General features: G+C 40.0%; 2 protein-coding genes across 5 annotated transcripts in view; one reads left to right on the plus strand and one right to left on the minus strand.

The window, feature by feature from the left end:
* LOC122553399 (prospero homeobox protein 1-like) overlaps positions 1–19,346 on the minus strand; it is a 67,662-nt gene extending 48,316 nt beyond the window's left edge. The window contains exons 1-2 of one of the 4 annotated variants that reach the window (XM_043697117.1): positions 19,315–19,346; positions 2,834–4,604 (exon numbers count right to left, since the gene is read on the minus strand). In XM_043697117.1, coding sequence (XP_043553052.1) covers positions 2,834–4,444 — 1,611 coding nt within the window. In that variant the 5' untranslated portion in view covers positions 4,445–4,604; positions 19,315–19,346. The other 3 variants (XM_043697116.1, XM_043697119.1, XM_043697120.1) reach the window with 3 other exon arrangements.
* A 349-nt stretch (positions 19,347–19,695) lies between these two features.
* The window catches only part of dlst (dihydrolipoamide S-succinyltransferase), a 47,201-nt gene continuing 40,930 nt past the window's right edge, over positions 19,696–25,966 (plus strand). The window contains exon 1 of the mRNA XM_043697121.1: positions 19,696–19,978. Within this exon, the coding sequence (XP_043553056.1) occupies positions 19,904–19,978 (75 nt within the window). The 5' untranslated portion in view covers positions 19,696–19,903. The remainder of the gene's footprint in view (positions 19,979–25,966) is intronic.

The following is a 25,966-nucleotide window of genomic DNA, read 5'->3' on the forward strand; positions in this document are numbered from 1 at the left end:
TTTATATAAATGATTTGGATGCAAGCATAAGAGGTATAATTAGTAAGTTTGCAGATGATGCCAAAATTGGAGGTGTAGTGGACAGCGAAGAAGTTTACCTCAGATTACAACAGGATCTTGATCAGATGGGCCAATGGGCTGAGAAGGGCAGATGGAGTTTAATTCAGATAAATGCGAAGTGCTGCATTTTGGGAAAGCAAATCTTAGCAGGACTTATACACTTAATGGTAAGGTCCTAGGGAGTGTTGCTGAACAAAGAGACCTTGGAGTGCAGGTTCATAGCTCCTTGAAAGTGGAGTGGCAGGTATATAGGATAGTGAAGAGGGTGTTTGGTATGCTTTCCTTTATTGGTTAGAATGTTGAGTACAGGAGTTGGGAGGTAATGTTGCAGCTGTACAGGACATTGGTTAGGCCACTGTTGGAATATTGCATGTAGCTCTGGTCTCTTTCCTTTTGGAAAGATGTTGTGAAACTTGAAAGGGTTCAGAAAAGACTTACAAGGATGTTGCAGGGTTGGAGGATTTGAGCTATCGGGAGAGGCTGAACAGGCTGGGGCTGTTTTCTCTGGAGCATCAGAGGCTGAGGGGTGACCTTATAGAGGTTGACAAAATTTTGAGGGGCATGGATAGGGTAAATAGGCAAAGTCTTTTCCCTGGGGTGGGGGAGTCCCGACTAGAGGGCATAGGTTTAGGGTGACAGGGGAAAGATATAAAAGAGACCTACGGGCAACTTTTTCATGCAGAGGGTGCTACGTGTATGGAATGAGCTGCCAGAGGAAGTGGTGGAGGCTGGTACAATTGCAACATTTAAAAGACATTTGGATGGGTATATGAATAGGAAGGGCTTAGAAGGATATGGGCCGGGAGCTAGCAGATGGAACTAGATTGGATTGGGATATCTGGTCAGCATGAACGGGTTTGACCAAAGGGTCTGTTTCCATGCTGTACATCTTTATGACTCTATGACTCTATGACTCTAAGAGTTTTTCCACCCTTCGGAAGCACCATAGCAATGGAGATATCAATGTGAACCCACCACCTTCTTTACATGGAAGTCCCAAGCTCAGCCATGTTGTTGTGGCTAGGTTGTAGAAACATCCAGGTGTTTCTCCAAAGTAGATGAGTGGGTGAATAAGTGAGGGGTTGGCATTCTGGGCTGCTGTTTACAACTGTCAGGGGCCAAAGTGCAAACAGCTAAAGCATGGTCATCAATTTTCTATGCTCTGGAGTTTCTTCCCTAAATCTGAGTTCTTCACCTCCCTCTCACAGAAATCAGAAATTTACAGAATGAAAGGAGGCTATTTAGCCTATTGTGTATGCCAGCCAACAAGTAACCACCCAGTCTAAAACCTCTTACCTGTTCTTGGTCTAAAAAGATATTGTAGGTTATGGCAGTTCAGATGCACATCCAAGTATCTTTTAAATGTTATGACGGTTTCTGCGCTACCACCTCTTCAGATCTCAGCACTCTCTGCAATTGAACATACCCTTTTGAATCTCCTCTGGGTTCCCAAAACATACCTGAAATCTATCCCTGCTGTTTGTGGACCCTTGAACCAAGGGATAGAAGTCCCCTATTGACTCTGAATCCTTTATAATTTTATATATTGCAAATCTTTTAGGATATGTTTTAAAACTACTTCTTAACCAAGCCTTTCCCTCCCCAAATAGAAAAAAAAATAAAAACAATATTTAAAAAAGGTTTTTGGGTCAATTATAGATTCATATAGCATAGAAACAGACTCTTCAGTTCAACCAGTCCATGCTGAACATAATCCCAAACTAAACTGGTCCCATCTACCTGCCCATATCCCTTCAAATCTTTCTTATTCATGTATCTATCCAATTTAGAGTCTTTTAAACTTGAAAGGGTTCAGAAAAGATTAACAAGGATGTTGCCAGGGTTGGAGAGTTTGAGCTTTAGAGAGAGGCTGAATAGGCTGTGGCTATTTTCCTGGAGTGTCGGAGGCTGAGGTGACTTTATAAAAGTTTATAAAATCATGAGGGGCATGGATAAGGTCAATAGTCTTTACTCACGGTAGGGGAATCCAAAACTTGAGGGCATAGGTTTAAAAGGTGAGTGAGGAAAGATATAAAAGGGACCTAAGGGGCAACTTTTGGACACACAAGAAGTACGGAATGAACTGCCGGGGGAACTGGTGGAGGCTGATACAACACAGCATTTAAAAGGTATCTGAATGGGTACATGAATATGAATGGGAAGGGTTTAGAGGGATATGGGTCAAATGCTGACAAATGGGACTAGATTGATTTAGGATATCTGGTCGGCATGGAAGAGTTGGATCGAAGGGTCTGGCTGCGTGCTGTACAGCTCTATGACAGTGGCAGTGGCAGTGATGTGAAATTCAACACTGCACTTGAAACATAAAAGTTCGAATTAAATATAGATGGTATATAAACACTCATATTATTGATGCAATTGAACCGGGAAAAGTACACATTTTCTTGAGAGTGGCGAGTTTGCTAAATCATGTAAACTAATATCTACGGTTTCAGAAACTTGAATTTACACAACTGATAAGATCACATTCTCCTTCTCTTCGCTGTTCAATTTTACTTAGATGACTTGAATTTCACTTCAACTGAAGATTCTGACTGGGAGGAATATTAATATTGACAGGCATCATACTTCAGAAAGCCCCTAAGAATGTGGAGGCAGTGGGGAAAGGATGAAGTCTTGCAGAATCTTGCAAAGAAAGGTGTCCTTCTGAAGTCTGATTTTAATTAAAGTGGAACTTTACTCTGTGTCTAACACCCGTCATGTCTGACTTTGAACTTAACAGGTTTTGCAAAGTGATACTTAGAAAGGATACATTAACTGATTTGAATGGAGTGACATCTTCCATGGAATGCAACTCTCCACGTTCAGACTTAATGCGAGAAAGACAGAGATTCTCTGCTGGACTTCGACCTAATTGTGGGAACGGCTGTTCTGCCATATGATGGGAGATAACCTTCGATCTCATTTTGACTGCATCCCATGAAGGAGGCGTTGATTCAGAAGATGAATCCTTTTCAGTAGCTGAGAGGCAATGTCTTATGTCATTGTGTGCACCATATCTCAATAGAGGTTCAGGCAATTCAGTCAGAGGCATCTGCGCGCCTAACGCTAATGATAAAGGTATCTTGGTGTTAGGCATTTGGCATGCCTGTTTAATAACAGAGTTACCAATGCTAGATTGGTTTTGGGATGATTTTCTCACTACTAATGGTATTGCTTCTGTCTGATCCTGAATGTCATAGATAGAAGGGCTTTGAGAGTTGTCATAACATCTGCGTATCGTCATTGAATCTTGAGAGTGGCGAAGGTCATGACTGGCCATCCTCAAGTTTGAGTTCTCATTAGGCATGAGACCCTTAGGCAGAGAGGCTGGCAAGCTTTGAAATGCTTGGGAAGAGACGTTTGAAGGTTTCACAGAGAACAACTGCACTGCTGAATCTACAATGTGAGCTACTGCGTTGGTTAATTCATATTTAAGGGCGTCTGCAAGATAGCCACCCTTGACAAGAGAGAACGAAAAATGTGTATGATTGTTGAATTTCCTGTCTACATCGTGATGTTTGTTTGCATCTTTTGGCATTGTCAGTTCTTTTTCTTGGCCAAACGATTGAGCACAGTCATAACCTTGGTCCATTTCTGAAAGGCATCTTTCTAGAGTATTTTCTCCATTCTCCCCATTGCAGTCAGGACCACCCAAATGGAAGCTGTAATCAGAAGTGTCCCCCTGGTCCTCTTGTTCAGACTCACTGGCATCATACATCTGGAAAAACTTTTCTTGAAGTTCAAGGAGTTTTCCCTGCATATCCTGTAACTGCTGCTTTAATTTATGACATTCCCGTCTCTTGTGATTCTTGAGTGATGCAGTTAATTTGGGAAATTTCCAGGGATTCTCCTGCTTTTGCTGTTGTTGAGGAAGTCTCTGCTTCCGTTTATTCTCTTTGTATCTATCTCCCAAAATTCCAGGTCGTTGGCAACAGTCCCTCTCAAGCTCACTGTTGAGGATGGTGTTCGGAGAACTGCTCATTCCTCGGATGATGTTCTCTACTCTTGCCCTCTTTGCTTGCAAATGTTTGTCGAGCAATCGGTCCCCTTCAGTGTTGGTTGAAATATGGTACTGACTGAAAGGCGAGCCAAGGTCCTGTACACTATCTTTGGAGCAGTCACTGCTTCTGTCCTCCTGAAATGATTCTGCAGTGGAATGGGACAGATTCCTTGACGAGAAGTCAAAGTCTTGAGTTGTTAAACTATTTTTCTTGGTAGCTTTGCCCAGAAAATGAGAAATGATAGCCCTGCTGGAATGGGATGGCACAGAATCCTCAAAAGCATTTCTTTTCAGGTGCACAGAGAGCTGATTTGTTTTGTCTCCTTCTGCGTAGCAGCTGCTGGAACTTTGCATTTCCTGTTTGGATATGTTGTGGTTCATTGCATAGATCAAGGGGGCTTGGACACAGGACTCAAAACAGTTCCTGACTTTTGTTGCAAAGTTTAAAGTTAAAAGAAGGTATCAAGCCTAGTATTCAGGCAATCCGATTAAGTCAAAATACTACTGACACAGTCTTTCGAAACAGCTAGAGGTCTGGATCCTGGATAATAAAAGAGAAGAGTGAGGTTACTTTCCCAGAAAATTTATTTTAAGTCACATGGAGTGTACAACACAGGAACAAACCATTTAGCTTGACAAATTGATGCTCTCTACATGCTCCTCAAAGCAGTCTTCGATCTACCTTCATCTCACTCCATCAATATATACTGCTATTCCTTTCTCATGTGCTTATCAAGCTTCCCCTTAAATAAATCTATACCAATTGCCTCAACTACTCAGTTTTTGTCCAAATACTTATACTTCTGAATTAAGATGTTTATCTTGAATCGCTATTGGATTTTTTATTGATCGGCATATGAAGGACCTCAAGATTTCATTTCATCCACCCAAACTTTATCTTCTACATCAAACCCTTTTATTACTTTAAAGAAGCCCATCATGCCCTCCTAAGCCTTTTGTTTTGTAGAATAGAGCCCCTGCCTACTCAGTCTTTCCTAATTAATATATCATCACTGTGTCTTGGCATCACCTTTGTGAATATTCCTCTACACATTTTCCAGTCATTCTTTGTACCGTTAAAAATGATTTTAGATATCTTTGCATTGGTAACCTCAAATCCTTCTGCTCCTTTACTCCATTATACGCTTATTATTGAGGCTATATGTGGCCTCCTTTCTCTAACTAAAACACATAACTTCACACATAGCCATACTGAAATTCATTTGCCAATTCCATGCTTATTCTGTAGGTTTGTTAGAGTCCACTTAGTCATAAAGCTAATATGTTCTCTTCATGTGAAAAGTTCTAAATGTGCTGGAACAAAGACATATATACATCTAGGAACCAATACAACCATCCATTCACCTCAGCACCATCTAAATAGGCAGCAGGAATCCACAAGGACGTGTCTGACCTCACATTCAAATGCCAAGTTCCCCTCTACAGATCCTTTCCTCACCACTTCTGAGATCTAGCAGCCTCTTTGTGGTCCTATTAAACCCCAGGATACTCCTCTACCAGTAACCCCAGCCACTTTTTTAAATTCCCCATGACCATTCACCGGTGTTTGCAATCTTGTCAGCTTTGATCCATCACTGAGATCATTGGTTTTCACCAGTGGTTAATTCTGCTCTGTATCAGCTCGTCTCCTGTTGAAATCCTCATCTGCGCCTTTCTTACTTCTTTTACTTGGCAAAATCAACATACTCTTGGCCAGTCTCCCACATCAGACTCCCAATGAACTCAGTCTTCCAAAACTCTACTTTCTTGTCCTAATTCGTCTTTTTCACTCATACCCCTCACTGATCAAAATTAGCTCCTGGTTAATCAATAACTCAATTTTAAAACTTTCATCCTTGATTTGAGATCCTTTCATGGGCTGACCCTCCTTTCCTCTGCATCAGCCACTGAGATGATGCAGTACTCAAATTCTGGTCTCTTGTGTATTCCTGATTTTAAATACTCCTCCATTCAGGCCATTGTGTCTTTAGATGCCAAGGGCCTAAGTTCTGGATTTCCTTGCTACCTTTTCTGTCTCTTCTTACCACTAGGGTTCACCTTACAATTTAACATATTGACCAAGCTCTTGGTCATCTGCCTGATGTATCGACTCAGTTGTCTTGCTTTCAAATTTAGTTTAGTAACACTCCTATGAACTCCTTGACATGTTTTACTACATTAGAGGTGTTATATAACTAGAAGATGTTGTTATTACTGAAGGATTGAATTATTTCCATTTTTAGCAGAGCACAGGGATGCCTTCAAATACATCTCAATCTCCCTCTTGTTCTCCCATTCAAAACTTGCCCCTAATTCACACTACTTGCAAACCAACTTGCTCTAATTATCAAACAGGTATCGTTGTCAGTTGAAAATTGAAGTTACATTAAATGGAGAAAGACTCTCACTTCATGCTGTTCTTTCAGTCTTCAACCAGGCAAACACATTTGGAAATGTGACTCTCTCCTTTGTAAAATATTCTTAATGTTATTTCATTCCAATGAACCTTTTGCGATGTACTTTAAGTATATTTAACTTAAACTTTACAATGCCTGTCTGTCTCAGAGTAGCTTTCATAATTAAGACACTCCTTAAAACCTACCTTTTTAGTCCAGCTTTGGTAACTCAGTACCTTAATTATAAAATTAATAAGGCTCTAATATCCCATTTTTCAATTCAGACTCGAATGTTGTCTTATAAATGCCTCTGTAGGTATCCATTTCATTCAGACAAAGATAATTGTTGCACCTTCTTTCACAAAAATACTGAACATAAGTTCTGCAGGTTAATGAAAAATATTCCATCAGTACAACTGACTGACTGGTACTGGTTTATGTTATTGTGGTCAGACTGTATAATCCAAACTAAGCTGGAGACAGCTCTGGGCAAAAATATGCCTGACCTGCTGCGCTTTTCCAGCAACACATTTCCAGCTCTGATCTCCAGCATCTGCAGACCTCACTTTCTCCTCAGACTGTATAATCCAAACTAAGCTGGAGACAGCTCTGGGCAAAAATATCAACTTCAACTTCTGGCTTTTGGGAAGGGATGACATTTTCAAATATAATGATAACTCAGTTGACAAATATGTTCATGTTATTGCAAAAATACGATCTTTTATCAATCTTTGACTTCTTTGAATCCTCTGCTTTGGTATTTAAAATGAAGTTCTTGAGAAAAAATGGCAATTGGAGAAAGATAATTCAGAAAACATTGAGTGATTTGATGGAACCTATGGCTCTTGTCTTGTTGTACAATTGCAGGCATGGGTTTATATTAGGAAAGCTCATTATAAATGTGAATATAGGACTTTAGCAGTGGGAATTCTTAGGAACTGTGACAAAAAAAAATAAGATGACATAAAAATAGAAAATGCGACAAATACTTAGCAGGCCAGCTTGTATCTATGGAGAGGGAAATACGTAACAATTCAAGTTCATGATCTTTCATCAGATAAAGGTGGTGGTGTTGTGCAATCAGGAGATGTTGATAAGATGGAACTCAGAAGGGAGAGGGAGGGAGTCAAGATTTCGGGCAGAGGGAGGGATGAAGAGACATTTCAGTCAGGATCTATTTCTTAACTCCATCGCAGAATCAGTTTCACTATGCTGTACATTTGATCAAGAGGACAGCTAATCTCCTCAGGAACGTTTCGATCAACAGTCATTCCCTCTCACGAGCAGCAGAACAAAATTAACTCAGATAATGGATGACACACCTTCTGTTATTCTCCTTTGATTGGGGAAAATTCCATTCGGTGTCTTCTGGCAACAGTACAGCTCTGTTATTTGGTTTACTGCAACACACATTGGAACTAAATTGGACCATTCCATGTTAGGAAGCTTTTTTGTTCCAGCCATTAGTCTCAACAATAAAAGGTAATTAGCTTTTGAGTTCCTGTACAGATCTTACAAAAGCCACTGTTATGAATCCATTTTATGACTTTGATTTTTGTTTTCCTGCTCTAAATGCAATTGTCTATTGTATCAAGCCTGTCGCTGATAAAAGAAAGTCAAAGGGGTAGAAAGATCCACTTGTCCCATTTTTACTCACTGATGTGTCTCTCCTCCTGGACTGGATCTAAACATATTTGAAAAAGCCTAAAGCACTTTTTTTCTAATACTATGAGGCAGATTATTTCAAACATTTATCATTTTTGAGTAAAAATTTATTTCCAAATACATTGCAATTTCAAATTTATCTTATGCATATTTAAATTTATGCCCTTTGATCCTACCAGCCTAATTCATTTTCAAGTATTACTTCTTGGTTTACTTAATCTATACTATGTAATGTGCTGTACATCGCAATAGGTCCTTCCCTTAACATGGTTTGATCTCAATAAATAATATTTTCTATGACTAGCCAGGCAAACCTATTTCCAATTTCGACGAAGATGAACCTTTAAGCAGAGTATAACATTCAGAGCTGAACAATAACATACATTTGTTACTAATAAATGCACTGAATATTGCACTACCTAAATCTTTTGAACAGATGAATAGCTCAGCATGCAAACCACAAAACACATTTATTAGAAATATTAATTGTAAGAATTAAGTAAAATGGCAGATTTTACTACATTACGTGACATCATAATTCCCAAGTGGCTTGTTTGAAACAACAACAATTAGGAACGTTTTATCAGTTTTCTGTTGTACTTTATTGTTGGTTATTTGTTCATATGATGTGGGCTAGCAGGTATAGTCCATCCAAAATTATGTTGGAGAAAATGGCGATGAACTGCCTTCTTGAACTGCTTCAGTCCTTTGAACAGCAGGTTTCCTTGTTAAAAATTTTAGGAGGAGACTAATTCACATTCCATGTTTGCCTCCATCTCAACAGTAGTACAGCAAAAATGTGATGTTGTGAGGTGCAGGTCATTCTGTTATATTGCGCGTTTCGTCAGTGCAAGTTGGTTATTACGCGATTGACGAATTGTGGATATTGTTTGGATATTGCGAACTTTCTACTGAAAGGGTAGATCGATTTTATATTAGCGCCTTTCTACAGTGCAACTTTCTATAGCATGAGATTGTAGAGGAACACAACTGCCGCGTTATAGCAGAATGGCCTGTACCATGACTACACTCAGTGTTACTCTTTAATGGTACGAAGTTTATGTTTTAAGAAAAATGTTGTTGCATTGTGTAGGACTGGGAAAGTTTCTATTCAAGGGGCTTTATGAACCCTGTTATATGAATTACAGAAAGTTAAGATGCAAGTAGATATAGCATGAAATTAAGGTGGCAAATGTTATGTTAGATATTGTTAGAGAAGGAGAATAGGAGTAAAGAAATTTTAAAACAATCATGCAGGGCATCAGTGAAATTACACTCGAATACTGTGAGAAGTTTTGATGTCCTTACCAGAGGGATGATTTGCTTGAACTAGAGGGAGTGCAACAAAGATTCACGAGACTCGTTTCTGTGATGAAGGGATTGAACTGTGAGAAACAATTAGGTAGACTAGAACTATAGTTCCTGGAGATCTGACTGAAACGTAAAATACTCTGATTGCATTCTGACATTGGATGCCGGATGCTGAGTTGTAAGCAAGAGAGAGTGGTCAATAGATTTCTTATGCAATGGACATTACAGGATGGGGGTATGAAGTAGAAAGATGGAATTGTAGTAAAAGATCAGCCCAGATTTTGTTGAAATGAGCTCAAAAGGACCAAATGTTCAACTATAGTTCCTTTATCTTTTAAAAAAAAGTGTCTTTTTTGTAGAAAATTGCCAAAAGCTGGTCATCAGATTGTAGGACTAAACTGGTGTTTGGTCTGAGGAACAGAATGCCATTGAGATTGCATCTTTGCAAATGCCCTTTGGGAGACAGTATATAATTACAGAAAATAGACTGTACATCCAAAGAAGGGTCAGACTGTATGAACTTTGTTTTATTAAAGAACTGTGGATGGCGAAGACCTGAAAAAACTAAGAAATAAATTGCTGGAGAAAGTCAACAGGTCTGGAACCATCTGTGAAGAGAAAAACAGAGTTAACATTTAGAGTCCAGTGATACAGATGACGGGTCACCAGACTTGAAATATTAACTCTATCTTTTTTCCATGGATCCTGCCCGACCTGCTGAGTTTCTCCAGCAATTCCTGTATTCGTTTGTATGAATTTTAATCTTTGTTTCAATTACTGAACAGTTTTTTAAAAATTGCATTAGAACCTTCATATTTAATCAAAATAATCATCTGAATAAAGGCAACACAATCTTAAGCTTTCACAAGGAAACATTAAAAATATTAAAAATGGGACTTTGGTAAAATAAAAATTAGTACATGAGGAATCAGTCATGATCCTTCCTGAAGTACTTTTCCCATTGTTTGGATAGTTCAACTTCTCCCTCCAGATTGATTATTTTACATTTGAAATTATTCTGTTTTCTCTGCTCTCCAAACAGATGGATTTCCCGTTCAATGTGATTATGTTCAAACACTACAGTCAAAATTGCCTCTAGGTAATATTCATTGGCTGCTGATGGTTGAGGAAGGTCACTGCTACCTATTCTCCTTTCTACCCCTTTAGATGAACAATAATAAATTAGACAGTTTCTGGTAACAAAACATTAGGACCTTCTATGCTAAGGGCATGTTTAATATTAGTGGCAGAGGATAGACCACTTGAGAGTCTTAACAAGAAAAGTCACTTGTCTTCATCTATACTTCCTGCTAACTTGGGAAAGCAACCAACATAATCAAAGACCCCTCCCACCCCAATTATACTCACTTCCACCCTCTTTTGGTCAGGCAGAAGATATAAAGGTTGGTATACACGTACAAACAGACCTTCTTCCCTGCTGTTATCAGACTTTTGAATGGACCTCTTTAATGGTAATGTTGATATCTCTGCACCTTCTCAGCAGCATCCTTCACTCTGTTCTTTTATACTGATGCGTTTGTAAAGTACAATCTGCCTATAAAGCAGGTAAGACACCACTTTTCACTGTACACGTGACAATAATAAATCAAATTTTTCACAACAAGGTGTTGTTTATATTTTGTGATCAACCTGTTCAGGGAGGTTATTACACATCTCTGGAGCAGATGGAACTTCAACCCAGGCCACCTGACTCTACCACTTCACTCCAGGGCCACTCAAGGTGTTGTTTATATTGTATGATAGCAATAGTTACAATTAATACTAACTAGACAGACATAATTACAATCATCAGTATCCAGGTATGTTACATTTCTCTCCAGGTGGACTTTGTGCAAAACTAGTCAATTTTCCACCCAATGACTTTCAGAATCATTACATTACACAGCAATTGAGATCTGATAATGGAAATTTCTTAGCATTGAATTCTGGTCTGACTGTACATCCAGAGCTTTTATTTATTTTTTTTTAAATTGCTTCATTGCAATATCTCTGTATTGGAAGTGCTGAGTTAATTATTACTTCCATTATACTCAGTCCTGTCATGTGAAATCAGTTCCATTATCTACCTATTCAGATTGCTTTTCAACTGATGTGCAATGTGAAATTTGTCTACCGATTTGGTCTAAGTCTATCTTAAAACCTTTAACTGGATTATTTTTCCCTATTTATCTCTACTTTGTCATCCACAGATTTAACAAAAAATATGAAAATACTCACAATTCATTTGAATGTTAATATAACAAGTATTGAACTAATACATTGAATGAAAATTAGCACAAACTGTCTATTATTTCTTCTCTGTTTTTATAATATCATTTCACTTCGCTGGGTAGGACAAATTGAACTTTTTAACCATTTCAATGACAATACAGTTATTTTTGATACAATTCTTATGCTCTCTGCATTTTTCTATTTACCTTTTCCATGTATTCTGATCGATGGGACAATATACAACTCACAAATAGGTGAACAGACCTAACCTGCTGCTAGATATTTGTTAACTCAAGTGAATTTCTCACTAATCGTTCCTGCAGGAGTTCAATGCAGTATCTTCTAAAGTCAGCCTTCTAATCCACCAAGAGCACTGTGACGCTGTATGAAGACTTCCTTCTTAAAAAATAATCATTTGAAATGTTTCATGGCAGAATTTTTCATTGTTCTAGCTATGTCAAGAAAATATTACGTATTTTTGAATGCTATTTGTCACAGCATTATTTGTATAAGATTGTCATTTGACAACATGTTCAGTTGCAATGACATTTCACAATAAAATAAAGCTTATCGGATGCTGCTATGTATTTAACAAGTTGTTTGTATCTACTATACAAAGTGAAATGTTACTACAACGACTTGAACTTATATAGCACCTTTAAAGGATGTCCGAAGAGATTCACAGGAGCATTACCAGACAGACAAACATTGGTATTGAGCCAATGAGGAAAAGTTAGGAGTAGTGGCTAAAAGTTTGGTAAAAGAAGTAGGCTTTATGAATGTCTTAAAGGGATGAGAGATAGTGAAGTGGAAAGTTTACAGTCTAGATAAGCAAAAGGTATGGTCATCAAGATGGAAGGTGAGGAAAATTGGGGAAACTTAAGAGGTCAGAATTGGAGTTAAGAGATTTCTCAAGATTTCAGGATTGGATGTGGTAACAGAGGTAAGGAGCTGAGGTCATGAGATTTTAATACAACATGAGAATTTTAAATTAGTAAGCTTTCATATAACATAGCTTATTTCAGTATAGGAATGGCAACATTTATTAAGACTAACTCTACATGACTTCATTTGTATGAAAATCCTAGTGAGATTATTGCTACAGAAAAACTGGGTTTATGATAATGACAAAAGAAAAAATGTTAAATAAACCATTCCATATTATTGCTCCGTAACATTATTTTCTTTTAAATTATGTGGTTTAAAAGATTCCCCTTTAAGATGCTCATTAAAATTTAGCTTTTTGATCCATCTAAATATCCTTATGTGGATCACTACAAAACATTCTTCATCGTGTCTGTGGACCATTTTGGGATCCTTTACTATGTTAAAAGATAGTACATGTTGTTACTGATACATTCAGCATCTGAATTCATGCCACGTATTTTCCAAAATCTCTTCTCAGGATCCCACCAAAGCTTGGCTTGTATCTATCTGTCTCATTACCTCTCAAATCACTCCACAGTTAATGGCTTACTCTCAGATTATTTTTCATATTCCCTCAGTGGTTACACCAGACCTGGACCTGTTTTCCTTCTGTTCGCACCTTATTTCAATGACCTCTTCAGATCAAACTCTCTTGATACTTTTGCTGATGACTCCATTCTACATTTATCAATTTCCTTCAACATTCAGCTGGCTTGTTTTTAAGGATAAGTTGAATCCTGCTCATAACCCAGTAGGCTTTGCCCATCCATCGCCAACTCTAATGATCAGTGGTCTCTCTACTCAATTCTACACTCCATTACCTTCCTTAAATGGATGAACACCTTTACTTTCAGTTGTAATGCCAGCTGTAAGCTAACTGGTCATCCTCTTGCTTCAGAGTCTCACTTAAGGCTCAGGACACACTCTAGGATTGGAGTACAAAAGGCTGATACTCCAATGCCGTATGGAATGCAGGATTCCCCTTTAAGAAGATGAGAGTTGAAGCAAGGAGACCAAACAACTATGGAGGCTGGAAATCAGAAATGTAAACCAAATTTGCTGGGAAAACTCAGCAGATCTGGCAGTATTTGTGGAGAGAAATCAGAAACGTTTCGGGACTGATCTGAAGAATGGGTCATTGGACCCGAAACATTAATTCTGTTTCCTCTCCATGAAGGAAGGCCTTGTTTGTCCTCTCAACTGGATGCAAAATAAAACCATGGCACCATTTTGAAGAACAGGGGAGTTGTGCCTGATGTTCTAACTAATCTTTATCCCTCAATCAAAATCACAAACATACATTTCATATGAACATATGAGTGAAGCTCAGAAGTGTATCAATTAGACCCCCAGATCTCTTCTACTGAACAATATGATCATGGTTGGTCTGATCCATCCACATTTCCATAACCTTTCACTCCCCCAAGAATCTATCTATCTCTGTCTTTAATATATTCTAGGAGTCTGCTTCCACTACCATTTGAGGAAAAAATTTCCAAAGATTCACGACACGGAGAAAAAGATTCTGCTCATCTGTCTTAAATAGGTGACCCTTTATTTTTAAACAGTGACCTGTAGAACTAGATTCTTCTACAAGGGGAAAAGTCCTTTCCAAATGCACTTTGTCAAGACTCCTGAAGATCTAATCTATTTCTGATATATTATCTGGTCATTGCACATTTGTATTTGTGGGAGCTTGCTATGTGCAAGTTAGCTGCCATGGTTCCTACACTGAACAATGTCTTCACTTTAAAAGTAAATGATTGGTCATAAATAAATGTAGGATCACAAAATGGCTTCAGATAATAATTCAATTCCACTTTGAAAACCAGAGTGAATCTGTCTCCGACACACTCTCAGAATGGTACATTCCATTTCCAAACAACTCACTGCATAAAAGATTTTTTTGGTATGCCAGCTTTGGTTCTTTAACCAATCACCTTAAATTGGGATTCTGGGTTCATGACTAGTGGGACTTGCTGTGTGCAAGTTAGCTGCCATGGTTTCTACAGTGAGACCAGTTTCTCATTTCCAGGATTCTTTCCTTGTGGTTTTGAAAACCATTATCAGATCTTCAGTCAACTTTCTTTTCCTTTAGGAGAACACTCCCCACTGCCCCCCCCCCCAGCTTTTCAGTCTATGAAAGAAGTAGAAGTCTCTCATGTCTAGAGCCATTTACATACATCTTTTCTGGATCTGCTCTGAAGTTTTCAGATCCTTCCTGAAGTGTATGCCTAATCTCTGTCTCATTCACAGAGTTCATGATGCTACATGCATTATTAACCACTTCCTCAATCTGCCCTACCATCTTCAATGACAGTCACCCAATCTCTCGTTATTCTCTACTTCCTTTGCAATTGTATTGTCTACATTGTCTCAACTTAATTGTATGGTCAAAGCATATCATTTCACACTTCTCAACATTAAATGTCATCTGTGAAACATATCAATAACATTATGAATCCACAAAAACTTCCATGTTTTGTGACACCTGCAAATGTGTGTTGCACTAGTACAGATTGTCAAAAGCTGGGGTCCTTATATTGATTCCTGAAGAAGGGCTTCTGCCCGAATCATCGATTCTCCTTCTCCTTGGATGCTACCTGACCTGCTGCGCTTTTCCAGCAACACATTTTTAAGCTCTGATCTCCAGCATCTGCAGTCCTCACTTTCTCCTTATATTGACCCCTAGGGAACCCCATTATGTACTTTCTTCCAGTCTAAATGAAACCTTCATCACTATTTCCTGTTCCCTATAGGGAAACCACAGATCTAAATCCATGGTCTCCTCTATTCCCTGGGTTTCAGGTCTGCTGATAGGCTGCCATGTGTCACTTTATCAAACACCATCCATGTATACAGAATATGATCTGCCTTATTCTTATCAACTCTTCTTGCCGTCTCATCAAGAAGAAAACTCAATCAAGTTAATTAAACAATTAACAAATGTCCTTAAAACAAATCCATTGTGCTTTCCTTTCATTAATCCACAGTGCCCATTTCATCAGGGATTCTCATTTTCCTCCAGGGAGGCTGGACTGACTGACCCTTAGCCTGACACCCTCTTCTCAATACAGATGCCACATTTGCAATTTTCCAGTTCTTTGACAGCACTCCATATCCAAACAAGTCTTGTTGTTGCAAATGCCTTTGGGTCTTCCTGTATAAAAGGCAAATTTTTGCTTCCTTTTTGTTGCAAACTTTCCTATGAATGAGACAGTGAAGAGATTAGATGATCCTTGGCTCTGCAGGGAAAAAGATACTGAGCTCCTTTGGCTACATCTGAAGCGACAGCAGGATATTCAACATGGGAAACTACACTTTCAAAACACATGGACTGAGACATAATTCCCACCACTTTCAAAGCACAAAATTAAAATTAGGCAGAATGACTAAACTACAATTGTGCCAATGAATAAGAAAAAATATTAATAAAATAATCAGAAATATCAAGAAACTATTCACATTCCCTGAAACAAAGCCCAGTGCAAGAGAGCACTCTGTTCTGAAGAAGGAATTGGTTCGGCATATTGCTTTCAATTCTGGTCTCCCTGCTACAGGAAATCATTGTTAAACTTGAGAGGATGCAGTAAAGATTTATAAGGGATATTGCCAGGGTTAGAAGGTTTGAGCTTTGGGAGAGGCTAAATACACTGTGGCTATTTTCGCTGGAGGTTGGAGGCTGAGGGGTGACCTTATAAAGGTTTATGAAATCATGAGGGGCATGGACAGGGCTATTATCTGAGGATTTTCCCCCAGCATTGGCGTGTCCAAAGCTAGAGGGCATAGGTTTAGGGTGAGAGGGGAAAAATTTAAAAGGGATCTAAGGGGCAACTTTTCACGCAGAGGCTGGTGCATGTGTGGAAAAAGTGAACACTGCAGATGCTAGAGATCAGAGTCGAAGAGTGTTGTGCTGGAAAAGCACAGCCAGTCAGTCACCTTGTTGGCAGACTGAGTTTATCCAATTGCTAAACTGGGAGGGTTTCAGGGTTTGTTTTTTGCTACATTAGGGGATTTGAGCAATGATTGTCACCACATCTTTCAGTTCTGAAGAAGGTCATGCGGCTTCAAAATTAACTTCACAACTGCTTGCAGATCTGCTGAGGTATCTCTCTCTCTCTGTCTGCAGTCATTTCCGTATCTGTTTTAGGAATGTTACAGTTGGTATCTGTATTGCTGGGCTGGAAGGGACAAACTGCCCATTAGACTGGGTCTTGCTATCTGAACTTCTCTATCCCGGACGCACGAAGATAAAATAAACTTAAACACGGTAGTCTGCTTTCAAATGACACACAATGCCAAAGATGTATGCATATACAAACAGCCGTTTCTTCCCTCCAGCAGAAATCCCCAAACTTGCAGCAACAAGGTAACAAATTGCTGGAGAAATCATGCTCAGAGAAAAACAGAATCAACATTTCAAACCCTTCTTCAGTACCCTACACTCGCAGCTTGGACTGGATGGAAGAGGAGGTGTTGAAGAGTTTGATGAGGGGGAACAATAAATAATTCAGACTCGAGGCTGTTCTAACATTCTGTCTCTAAAATCCTAACCCAGGCACAGTACCAAGCTAAAATTTGAATAAAGAAATTAAGCTTTCTATTCTATTTGACCACAGCACTGAAGCTGTTGTTAACCTCACATCTAGAACCAGATTTTGCAGTGCAGGTTGAAAATAGTATCCAATTGTTTGTTTCAAATATCATAAAGATCATAACATTTAAATAAGTTTTATGAAGGAACAAAAAACTTCTTTTTGCACGTGTTTACGATATTTAAAATTTGAAAACAATACATGTACAGGCTACTCCGTGATGACTCTCCTTATATAAAAGGATTCAGTTTTATGTCTGACATTCCTAATGTTTAAGTTGGAATTCTTGATGTCTGCATTCGCCGTCCTTGTATAAGGTGTGACAAAATGCGGAGCTTTATTTCAATTTTAAAATCGTGACCTCAACTGCTCCGAAATTGTTTGTAAAATGCAATAGGTAAGCAACAGTTTGTGGCTCATCCTCCCTAATAACGAAGAAAACCTGCAATTACTAAAAAAAAGGTTTCAAAACGGGCTGATAGCCCTGCGCCTCTCCGCGTTGACTTGCTACAGATACTGTATATCGATCCCATTATAGACTTAATTATTCTTGCCTTAAAAGATATCCACTAGACCACAATTCGAAATAATATTGTTCAATGGAAGGCTCAAAGGTACTATTTTAAAACAGTTAGCTATAGTCGCCCAAATAAATACATTTCAAATGATTTTAAGAATTCTAAGTGCATCAACGAAATCTTGCAAGCAGACAGCTTCTGCAGTCCAAATGTATTCCCCCGGAACATTTCAAATAGTGTTGAACAATAATAAAATCTGCAAAAAAATGGCCAGAAAGAAATAAACACACACCGGTTCTAGCCAGGAGTGTTAACTTGTATTTTCTTTATTGGCAATGGAAGAAACTTTTAAGCATCTAAGGCTTTCTTTTAAAAAGAATAAATTCCATTGAATAAAGAAGGCGTAATTTCATTAATGTATACGCGAAACAACTTTATGAAAATGATTGATTTGCCAGCGAGTCATCCGCATAAACCTTGTTTGATATCTGTACTCAAAATCAACTTTCACTCACAACGTAATGGAGTTTTAAAAATCAGAAAACGCAACATGGTAAAGAAGTTATTTGTTCCCAAGAATAATCTGAGTTTTAAAGAAAAAGATTGGTCCAAATGAGATTGGGCATTAGTTGAATTTATGCCGTCGCTAAGTGGGAAACGAATGCCGGGTGATGTCTTGCAATTATTAATGAGAACAAGTACCTTGAGATATCTTTATAATCATTAACATAGAAACACAGCCAAGAGAAGTCACTGAAAATTTTATCTTGTTAAAATGGTCTTACAAATAGAGGGGAAAATCTCACAGTCACTTTTCCCTAATCTCACAAATTTGCCAGATTCACTTTAGCAACTTCTAGTCAACCTGTTTGGACGTATTATGACACAAATATGGATAGGTGGTACTTGAACGTGGACCTTTTCGGCCAGAAGAAGGGCCAATGAAACTGCGCCAAAAGAGCCCTTATTCACTTTATCATTCAGTTTCGGGACATATCAGAGACAAGTATATTATTTACAGTAATTATTACCGTATTGTTAATCAGAATAAGAAACAATTGAATAACAATAGTGAACATTCAATATTAAGGGTAAGGCTGACGATAATACCGTAGCCCACACTCACTATAAACATTCAGTATTAAGGGTAAGGGTGATGATTACTGTAACACAACACTCACCATCAAGTTCAGTATTAAGGGTAAGGGTGATGATTACTGTAACACAACACTCACTATGAAGTTCAGTATTAAGGGTAAGGGTGATGATTACTGTAACACAACACTCACTATGAAGTTCAGTATTAAGGGTAAGGGTGATGATTACTGTAACACAACACTCTCTATGAAGTTCAGTATTAAGGGTAAAGGGAATGGTTACTGTAACACAACACTCACCATCAAGTTCAGTATTAAGGGTAAGGGTGATGATTACTGTAACACAACACTCACCATGAAGTTCAGTATTAAGGGTAAGGGTGACGATTACTGTAATACAACACTCAGTTCAGTATTAAGAACGAGTGTGATGATAATACTGTAGCCCCCAAATTCACTATATTAAATATTAAAGGTGAGGATGACGATAATGCAATAACCCACACCCACCATGCAGCTCTCCTCTCGGATACACTCTGTCGCTCCAGCGCGTTGTCCTCATTCATTCATCCTCATTCCTTAAAAGGAGGAAGGGGGCGTTCCCAAAGTAGCCAATCCAAAGTAATCTATTAACATATATGCAAACGACCACGGTGTGGAAGAGCCCAAGAACGTAAGGGGACGATGACATTTTCACGAAGCAAACATCTAAACGATATGACAGTACTGTTGTAAAGGAAAATAAAAACAACGTATATTTGGAGATATTTATTTTTCGGTCTTACATAGGTTGTTAGTTTGCACTTGTTTGTTTGTTACCCATCCCACACATTCTGAACATTCGTATAGTCCAGCAGCAGCTTGGGCCAAACCATTTCTTTAAGTGGATCATGATGGATTCATTGAACACGCACACACAAAGGTCAATTTTTCGTAAGTCTTACGGCTGTTGTTGGGGTGAAAGGGTATCTTAGTTTTAATATTTCAGACGGTACAGTAGACCATATCATAACCAGTTCCCCCTGCCGTGATCCTCGGTGTTGGTGGAGCCCAGTTGGTTTCCGGTCTTGGGTCTGTCTGCTCGAGCTGCAGCACCGCCATGTTGTCCCGTTCCCGGTGCCTGGCTCGGAGCCTGAGCCGCTTCGTCGCCAGCCGCAATCCGGGGGGCCTGCAGGTAGGCGACACCGGAGAGATTGCCCCCTTCCGGACCGGAGCGGCGGGGAGGGTGGAAGGAGCTCATCCTCGAGCCGGCTGGAGACAGAGGTTGCCGAGGGAGGCCCGAGGCCTTGGCCAAGGGCAAGCTGTTACTCCGAGCCTGTGTCTGTATGGGTCAGCTCTCACCGCGCCCCCTCTCCCGGGCTGCGCTCTTATGATCCTCCCTCAGCTTCCCTGGGGGTCCGCTCTCACTCCTAGCCGGGGCTGGCCTCTCTCTCGGGGTCCGCTCTCATACCCTCCCAACCTCCTCCGCCCGGGTCAACTTTCACCCCGGGGTCATCTCCTTCCCCCATCCCCGATCAACTCTTCCCCACCCTCCGCCTCGGGGTAAACCCTCTCATCCACCCTCCCGAGGTTCGCTCATCTCACTCCTCCTTCCCTGGGGTCCGCTCCTCCTTTCTCTCTCGCCTTCCCCATTCCCTCATTGCGTTTATGCCCGTTCCTTCAGAATTGTTAATGTCCAAAAGTGCCTCACTGCTGGTCACTGACGGGAAATGTAGTTGTAATCAAAGCTATATACGACAATGTCTTATAGGTAACGATGACCAGATTTCTCATTGTGATGTTGGTGGCTCATTAGTAAAGGCTCATTAGTACAATAGGAGAACTCCCTTTCACTTCAAAATTATCAAATTTTGCTTTGATCTTATCCAAACGGGACTAAAGGTGATTTTCTCTATATAAGAGTTGAAATTGTAAACCTATACAAATTATTCTCATGTTGGAATAAGGGAATTTGGTTTACAAGCGTGGTGGATGATTGATTCCTTGATGTTAAAACATGGGTGGGGATAAAAGTTACAGATGTAACATCTGCAAATTTGATCAAATATTTACCTTACCAAAAAGATCTCTCTGATCCTTTATATTTTGAGCCTCAGCAGAAAATAATAAGTATCTTGTATTGTGCTTTTATGATCTCCATATAACTTGCGGCATTTTGCAATTCATGTATTTTTCATGTGCATTCTTTTGATCGGTTAATTTGCTTGTGATGTTGGCTGAGGGATAAACATTGGTCTGAAAAATTGTGAAAAGCTTCTCTTCAAAATAGTGCCACAGGATCTTCTGCATTGTTTGAGAAAGCAAATGGTGCGGTGATTTATAATGCCTTATCCAGGAGACAGAACTTGCAGCAGTGCAGCATTTCTTTATTCACTGGAGTAGGAGTCTGTTCTTTAACCAAACTTCTGGGGCGCACCTTGAGCTCACAACCTTATGACTGAGATATGAATATGACTGTTAAGTCGCAGTGAACACAGTAGTCAGTGATCTTGATCTGCATAAGCAGCTGCTCATATTGGATAATTTTTTGCTTTTCTCAAACTGAAATTCTGCAAAAGGTGCTTTGAGGATCCCTCAATAGTTCAGTGATATTCTTCAATGCATATTTGAACGATACAAATCAGAAGGTTCCATCTCCAGTCTCTGCTGAGCAACTTTCTTCATCCAGAGGATCCTTAGTGATTCTACAATTGTCCAACCTCAGTGCTCCATTCCACAATAGTTAGGATTCTTGTAGGATAATGAACCTTAACTGGGAACAAAGCCAAATCCAGCAGGCTATAACCTGCCCTGGTTGTATATATTTGTCAAGCGCCTCAAATGAATATTAGCCACTAAGGTGTGATACTGTAATCTTTCTTGTGTATATAGAAAGAGGAAGATAATTTTCATTTTTATGCTACATTTTATAGAGATTGATAAGCTCTCCAGGAACCATCAAACTGGAGTGGTTCATTGAGAGAAGACCTGTAATGTAAAATTCAAAATGGATGTAGAAAATGAATTCCAGCCTAAAAAGTGAGATGGTAGAATGGTATTGAAAGCCTAATCTAACATAGGATTTGAGAAAATTTTAAAGATGTCAATGGAACTTTACTAAAGAGGAGCAAGGCTGCTGAAAGCTGTGTCATAGGTAGTGAGAGGAGAAGGGCATGGAGGCAGGATTCATAGCAAATGTATAGAACTCCCAAAAAAAACCACACAAAATCTCTGAAGAAATTAGAATAGGGAATTAGAGAGTCAGTTTGGGTGAGGCTGATGGTGTAACAGTTTTTTTTCTACTACTTTTTTTTGAACTCAACAGGTCTGGCAGCATCTGTGGTGAGAAAAACAATTACTACTTCAAGGCCAAAGTGACTCTTTGTTCCAAATGAGTCACATTGGACTTGAAAGCTTAACTCTTTCTCTGGCCATAAATACTGCCAGATCTGCTGAGTTCTGTTTTTATTTTAATCTTCAATATCCACAGTTATTTTGGGTGTAGCAGTGTTGATTGGGTGAGTTGGGGTTTATTAAGAATGGATGATGGAAGGACACTGGAGGCCACTGCAGAAGCAGACAGTGTTGTGAAGTTTGAAATAAATCATCTTGATGTATGATGAACTCCATGACCAAAAATACTGTGAAAGTGGCAATTTTCAAGCTGTGGTTGGGGAAGGAGAATGAACTTAATGGAAAATAAGCATTGCTTTATGGTGGTGGCTTTAGACAGCAGTCTATCTAATGAACAACGCCTACGCATGAACTGAATTTTATAGGTGTCATGTATTTCCTGGAGGCATTTTGTAGCATGAAGCATGAGAGAGCAGAATGGTATTGGCATGCGTTAGAATGTATTGACTGATATTACACTCGCTTCAGTTTGATAAATATACTGGTGCCAGTTATGTTAAATGGAGGATAATTTTTGACTCTTCTGCATTCAGGTCTTAGTTAGGATCATGTTTAGGGTCAGACTTGATTAACAGGGAATTCCCTGTGATGCTGTACTAATCTAATTTCAGGGAACCAAGAAAAGGAGTACTGCATCTTTAACCCTCCTATTCAGAATGCTGGATAAGAATCCGCATATATTTCTCTAAGAAAATGGGTATCAACATCTTTGTTACCTGGTGGGGGTTAGCTGAAATGACATCCTCCTTTCAAGGTTATGGTAAGCAGAACTTATAGAAATAGTTGGTTGAAATATTTAACTGAGCGGGAAACGTCACAACTACTGAAAAGGTAATAAGAGGCATATTTATATTGTGAGAAAATATATAAGCTCTCCTGTTTTGTTGGTTCATATTTGTTATTGGCCTACTTGACATTTGGAGGAATGACCACCAGTTGTGGGCCAAAGACTGTGAGGTGGAATGTGCAGGAGGCTGTGTTGGTGAATGCAGAGTTCAGAGTGTTGTGTAGCTGGAGGTAGGCGAAGTCCTGAAAAGGTTTCAACATGTGAACATTTTCATTTGTAAGCATTGGAAGACATGACCATAAAACAATAAGATGTAGGAACAGAAAAGGCCCTTGAACCCATTCCGCCATGGGGAGGCAATCGCATAGTGGTATTATCGCTCGACTATTAATCCAGAAACCCAGAATAATGTTCTGAGGACCTGGGTTCCATGGCAGATGGTGGAATTTGAATTCATTAAAAAAAATCTGGAATTAATGGTCGACTGATAACCACGAAACCATGACGTAAAAACAATGACTGCAGATGCTGGAGACCAGATTCTGGATTAGTGGTGCTGGAAGAGCACAGCAGTTCAGGCAACATCCGAGGAGCAGTAAAATCGATGTTTCGGGCAAAAGCCCTTCATCCTGATGATGGGCTTTTGCTCGAAACGTCGATTTTACTGCTCCTCGGATGCTGCCTGAACTGCTGTGCTCTTCCAGCACCACTAATCCAGAACCATGAAACCATTGTCAATTGTCGGAAAAATCCATCTGGTTCTCTAATGTTCCTTAGCGAAGGAAATCTGCCATCCTTACCTAGTCTGGTCTACATGTGACTCCACAGCCACAGCAATGTAGTCAACTCTTAGCTGCCCTCTGATATGGCCTAGCAAGTCACTCATATTTGTATCAATCGCTAGAAAGTCACAACAAAGGAATCAACCAGACAGGCAACCTGGCATCAACCTTGGAACCAGAAAAGATAACAGCAAAAACATAAACAGTCCTGTCGACCGTGCAAAGTCTCCTTACCAATATCTCTTGGCTAGTGCTGAAATTGGGAGAGCTGTCTCATAGACTAGTCAAGCAACAGTCTGACATAGTCATTCTTATGGAATCATACCTTACTGATAACACCCTAGAGACCACCATTACCATTCCTAGATATGTCCTGCCCCACTGGCAGGACAGACCCAGCAGAGGTAGCACAGTGGTGTACAGTTGGAAGGGAGTTGCCCTGGGAGTCCTTGGCATCGACTCCCGACCCCATGAAATCTCATGGCGTCAGATTAAATATGGGCAAGGAAACCCCTTGCTGGTTACCATGTACCGTCCTCCTTTGGCTAATGAATCAGTACTCCTCCATGTTGAACAACGCTTGGAGGAAGCACTGAGGGTGGCAAAGGCACAAAATGTACTCTGGTTGGAGGATTTCAATGTCCACCACCAAGAGTGGCTTGGCAGTAGCATTATTGATCGAGCTGGTCAGGTCCTAAAGGATATGACAGCTAGACTGGGTCTGCGGCAGGTGTTGAAGGAACCAACGAGGAAAAAAACATACTTGACCTCATCCTTACTAATCTGCCAGCTGCAGAAGCATCTGTCCATGACAGTATAGGTGAAAGTGATCACCTCACTGTCCTTGTGGAGACAAAGTCCTACCTTCACATTGTTGTGTGGCGCTATCACTGTGCAAAATGGGCCAGACTTCAAACCGATCTAGCAACTCAAGACTGCGCATCCATGAGGTGCTGTGGGCCATCAACCGCAGCAGAACTTTACTCTAGCACAATCTGCAACCTTGTGGCCTGGCATATTCCCCACTCAACCATTACTGTCAAGCCAGGGGATCAACCCTGGTTCACTGGAGTGTGCCGAAGGGCATGCCAAGAGCAACATCACGCATTCCTAACAATGAGGTGTCAACCTGCTTAAGTTACTGAACAGGACTACTTGCATGCCAAATGGCATAACCAGCAAGTGATAGACAGAGTTAAGCAATCCAACAACCAATGGATCAGATCTAAGCTCTGCAGTCCTTCCACATCCAGTCATGAATGGTAGTGGACAATTAAACAACTCATGGGAGTAGGAGGCTGCACAAATATCTCCATCCTTGGTGATGGAGAAGCCCAGCACTTGAGTGCAAAAGATAAGGCTGATGCATTCACAACGATCTTCAGTCAGAAGTGCTGAGTGGATGATCCACCTTGGGCTGCTCCAGTGGTCCCCAGCATCATGGATACCAGTCTCCAGCCAATTCACTTCACACCATATGATATCAAGAAACAGCTGGAACACTGGATACAGCAAAGGCAATGGGCTTTGATAACATTCCAGCAAGAGGACTGAACACGTGCTTCAGGACTTGCCACTCCCCTATCCAAGCTATTCCAGTACAGTTACAGCACTGGCATCTACCCGACAACATGGAAAACTATCCAGGCATGTCCTGTGCATAAAAAGTAGGACAAATTCAACACTGCTTATTACCGTCCAATCAGTCTACTGTCCATCAGTAAAGTGACGTAAGGGGTCATCAACAGTGCTATCAAGCTGCACCTTCTCAGCAACAACCTGCTCCATGATTCCTAGTTTGGGTTTTGCCGGGATCACTCAGCTCCTGGTCTCATTACAGCCTTGGTTCAAACATGAACAAAAGAGCTGAATTCCAGAGATGAGGTGATTGTGACCCTTGACACCAAGGCTGCATTTGACAGAGTATGGCATCACGGAGCCCTGGCAAAACTGGAGTCAATGGATATCAGGGAGCAAACACTCTGCTGGCTGGAGTTGTACCTGGCACAAGGGAAAATGGTTGTGGAGGGTCAGTCATCTCAGCTCCAGGGCATCTCTGCAGGAGTCTTTCAGGGTAGTGTCCTTGGCCCAGCAATCTTCAGCTGCTTTCCCTTTGTCAGAAGGTCAGAAGTGGGATGTTCACCGATGATTACACAGTGTTCCGCACCATTCATGACTCCCCAGATACTGCTCAAATGCA

This window comes from Chiloscyllium plagiosum, chromosome 10 (genome assembly GCF_004010195.1).
Source record: "Chiloscyllium plagiosum isolate BGI_BamShark_2017 chromosome 10, ASM401019v2, whole genome shotgun sequence".
Taxonomy (NCBI): domain Eukaryota; kingdom Metazoa; phylum Chordata; class Chondrichthyes; order Orectolobiformes; family Hemiscylliidae; genus Chiloscyllium; species Chiloscyllium plagiosum.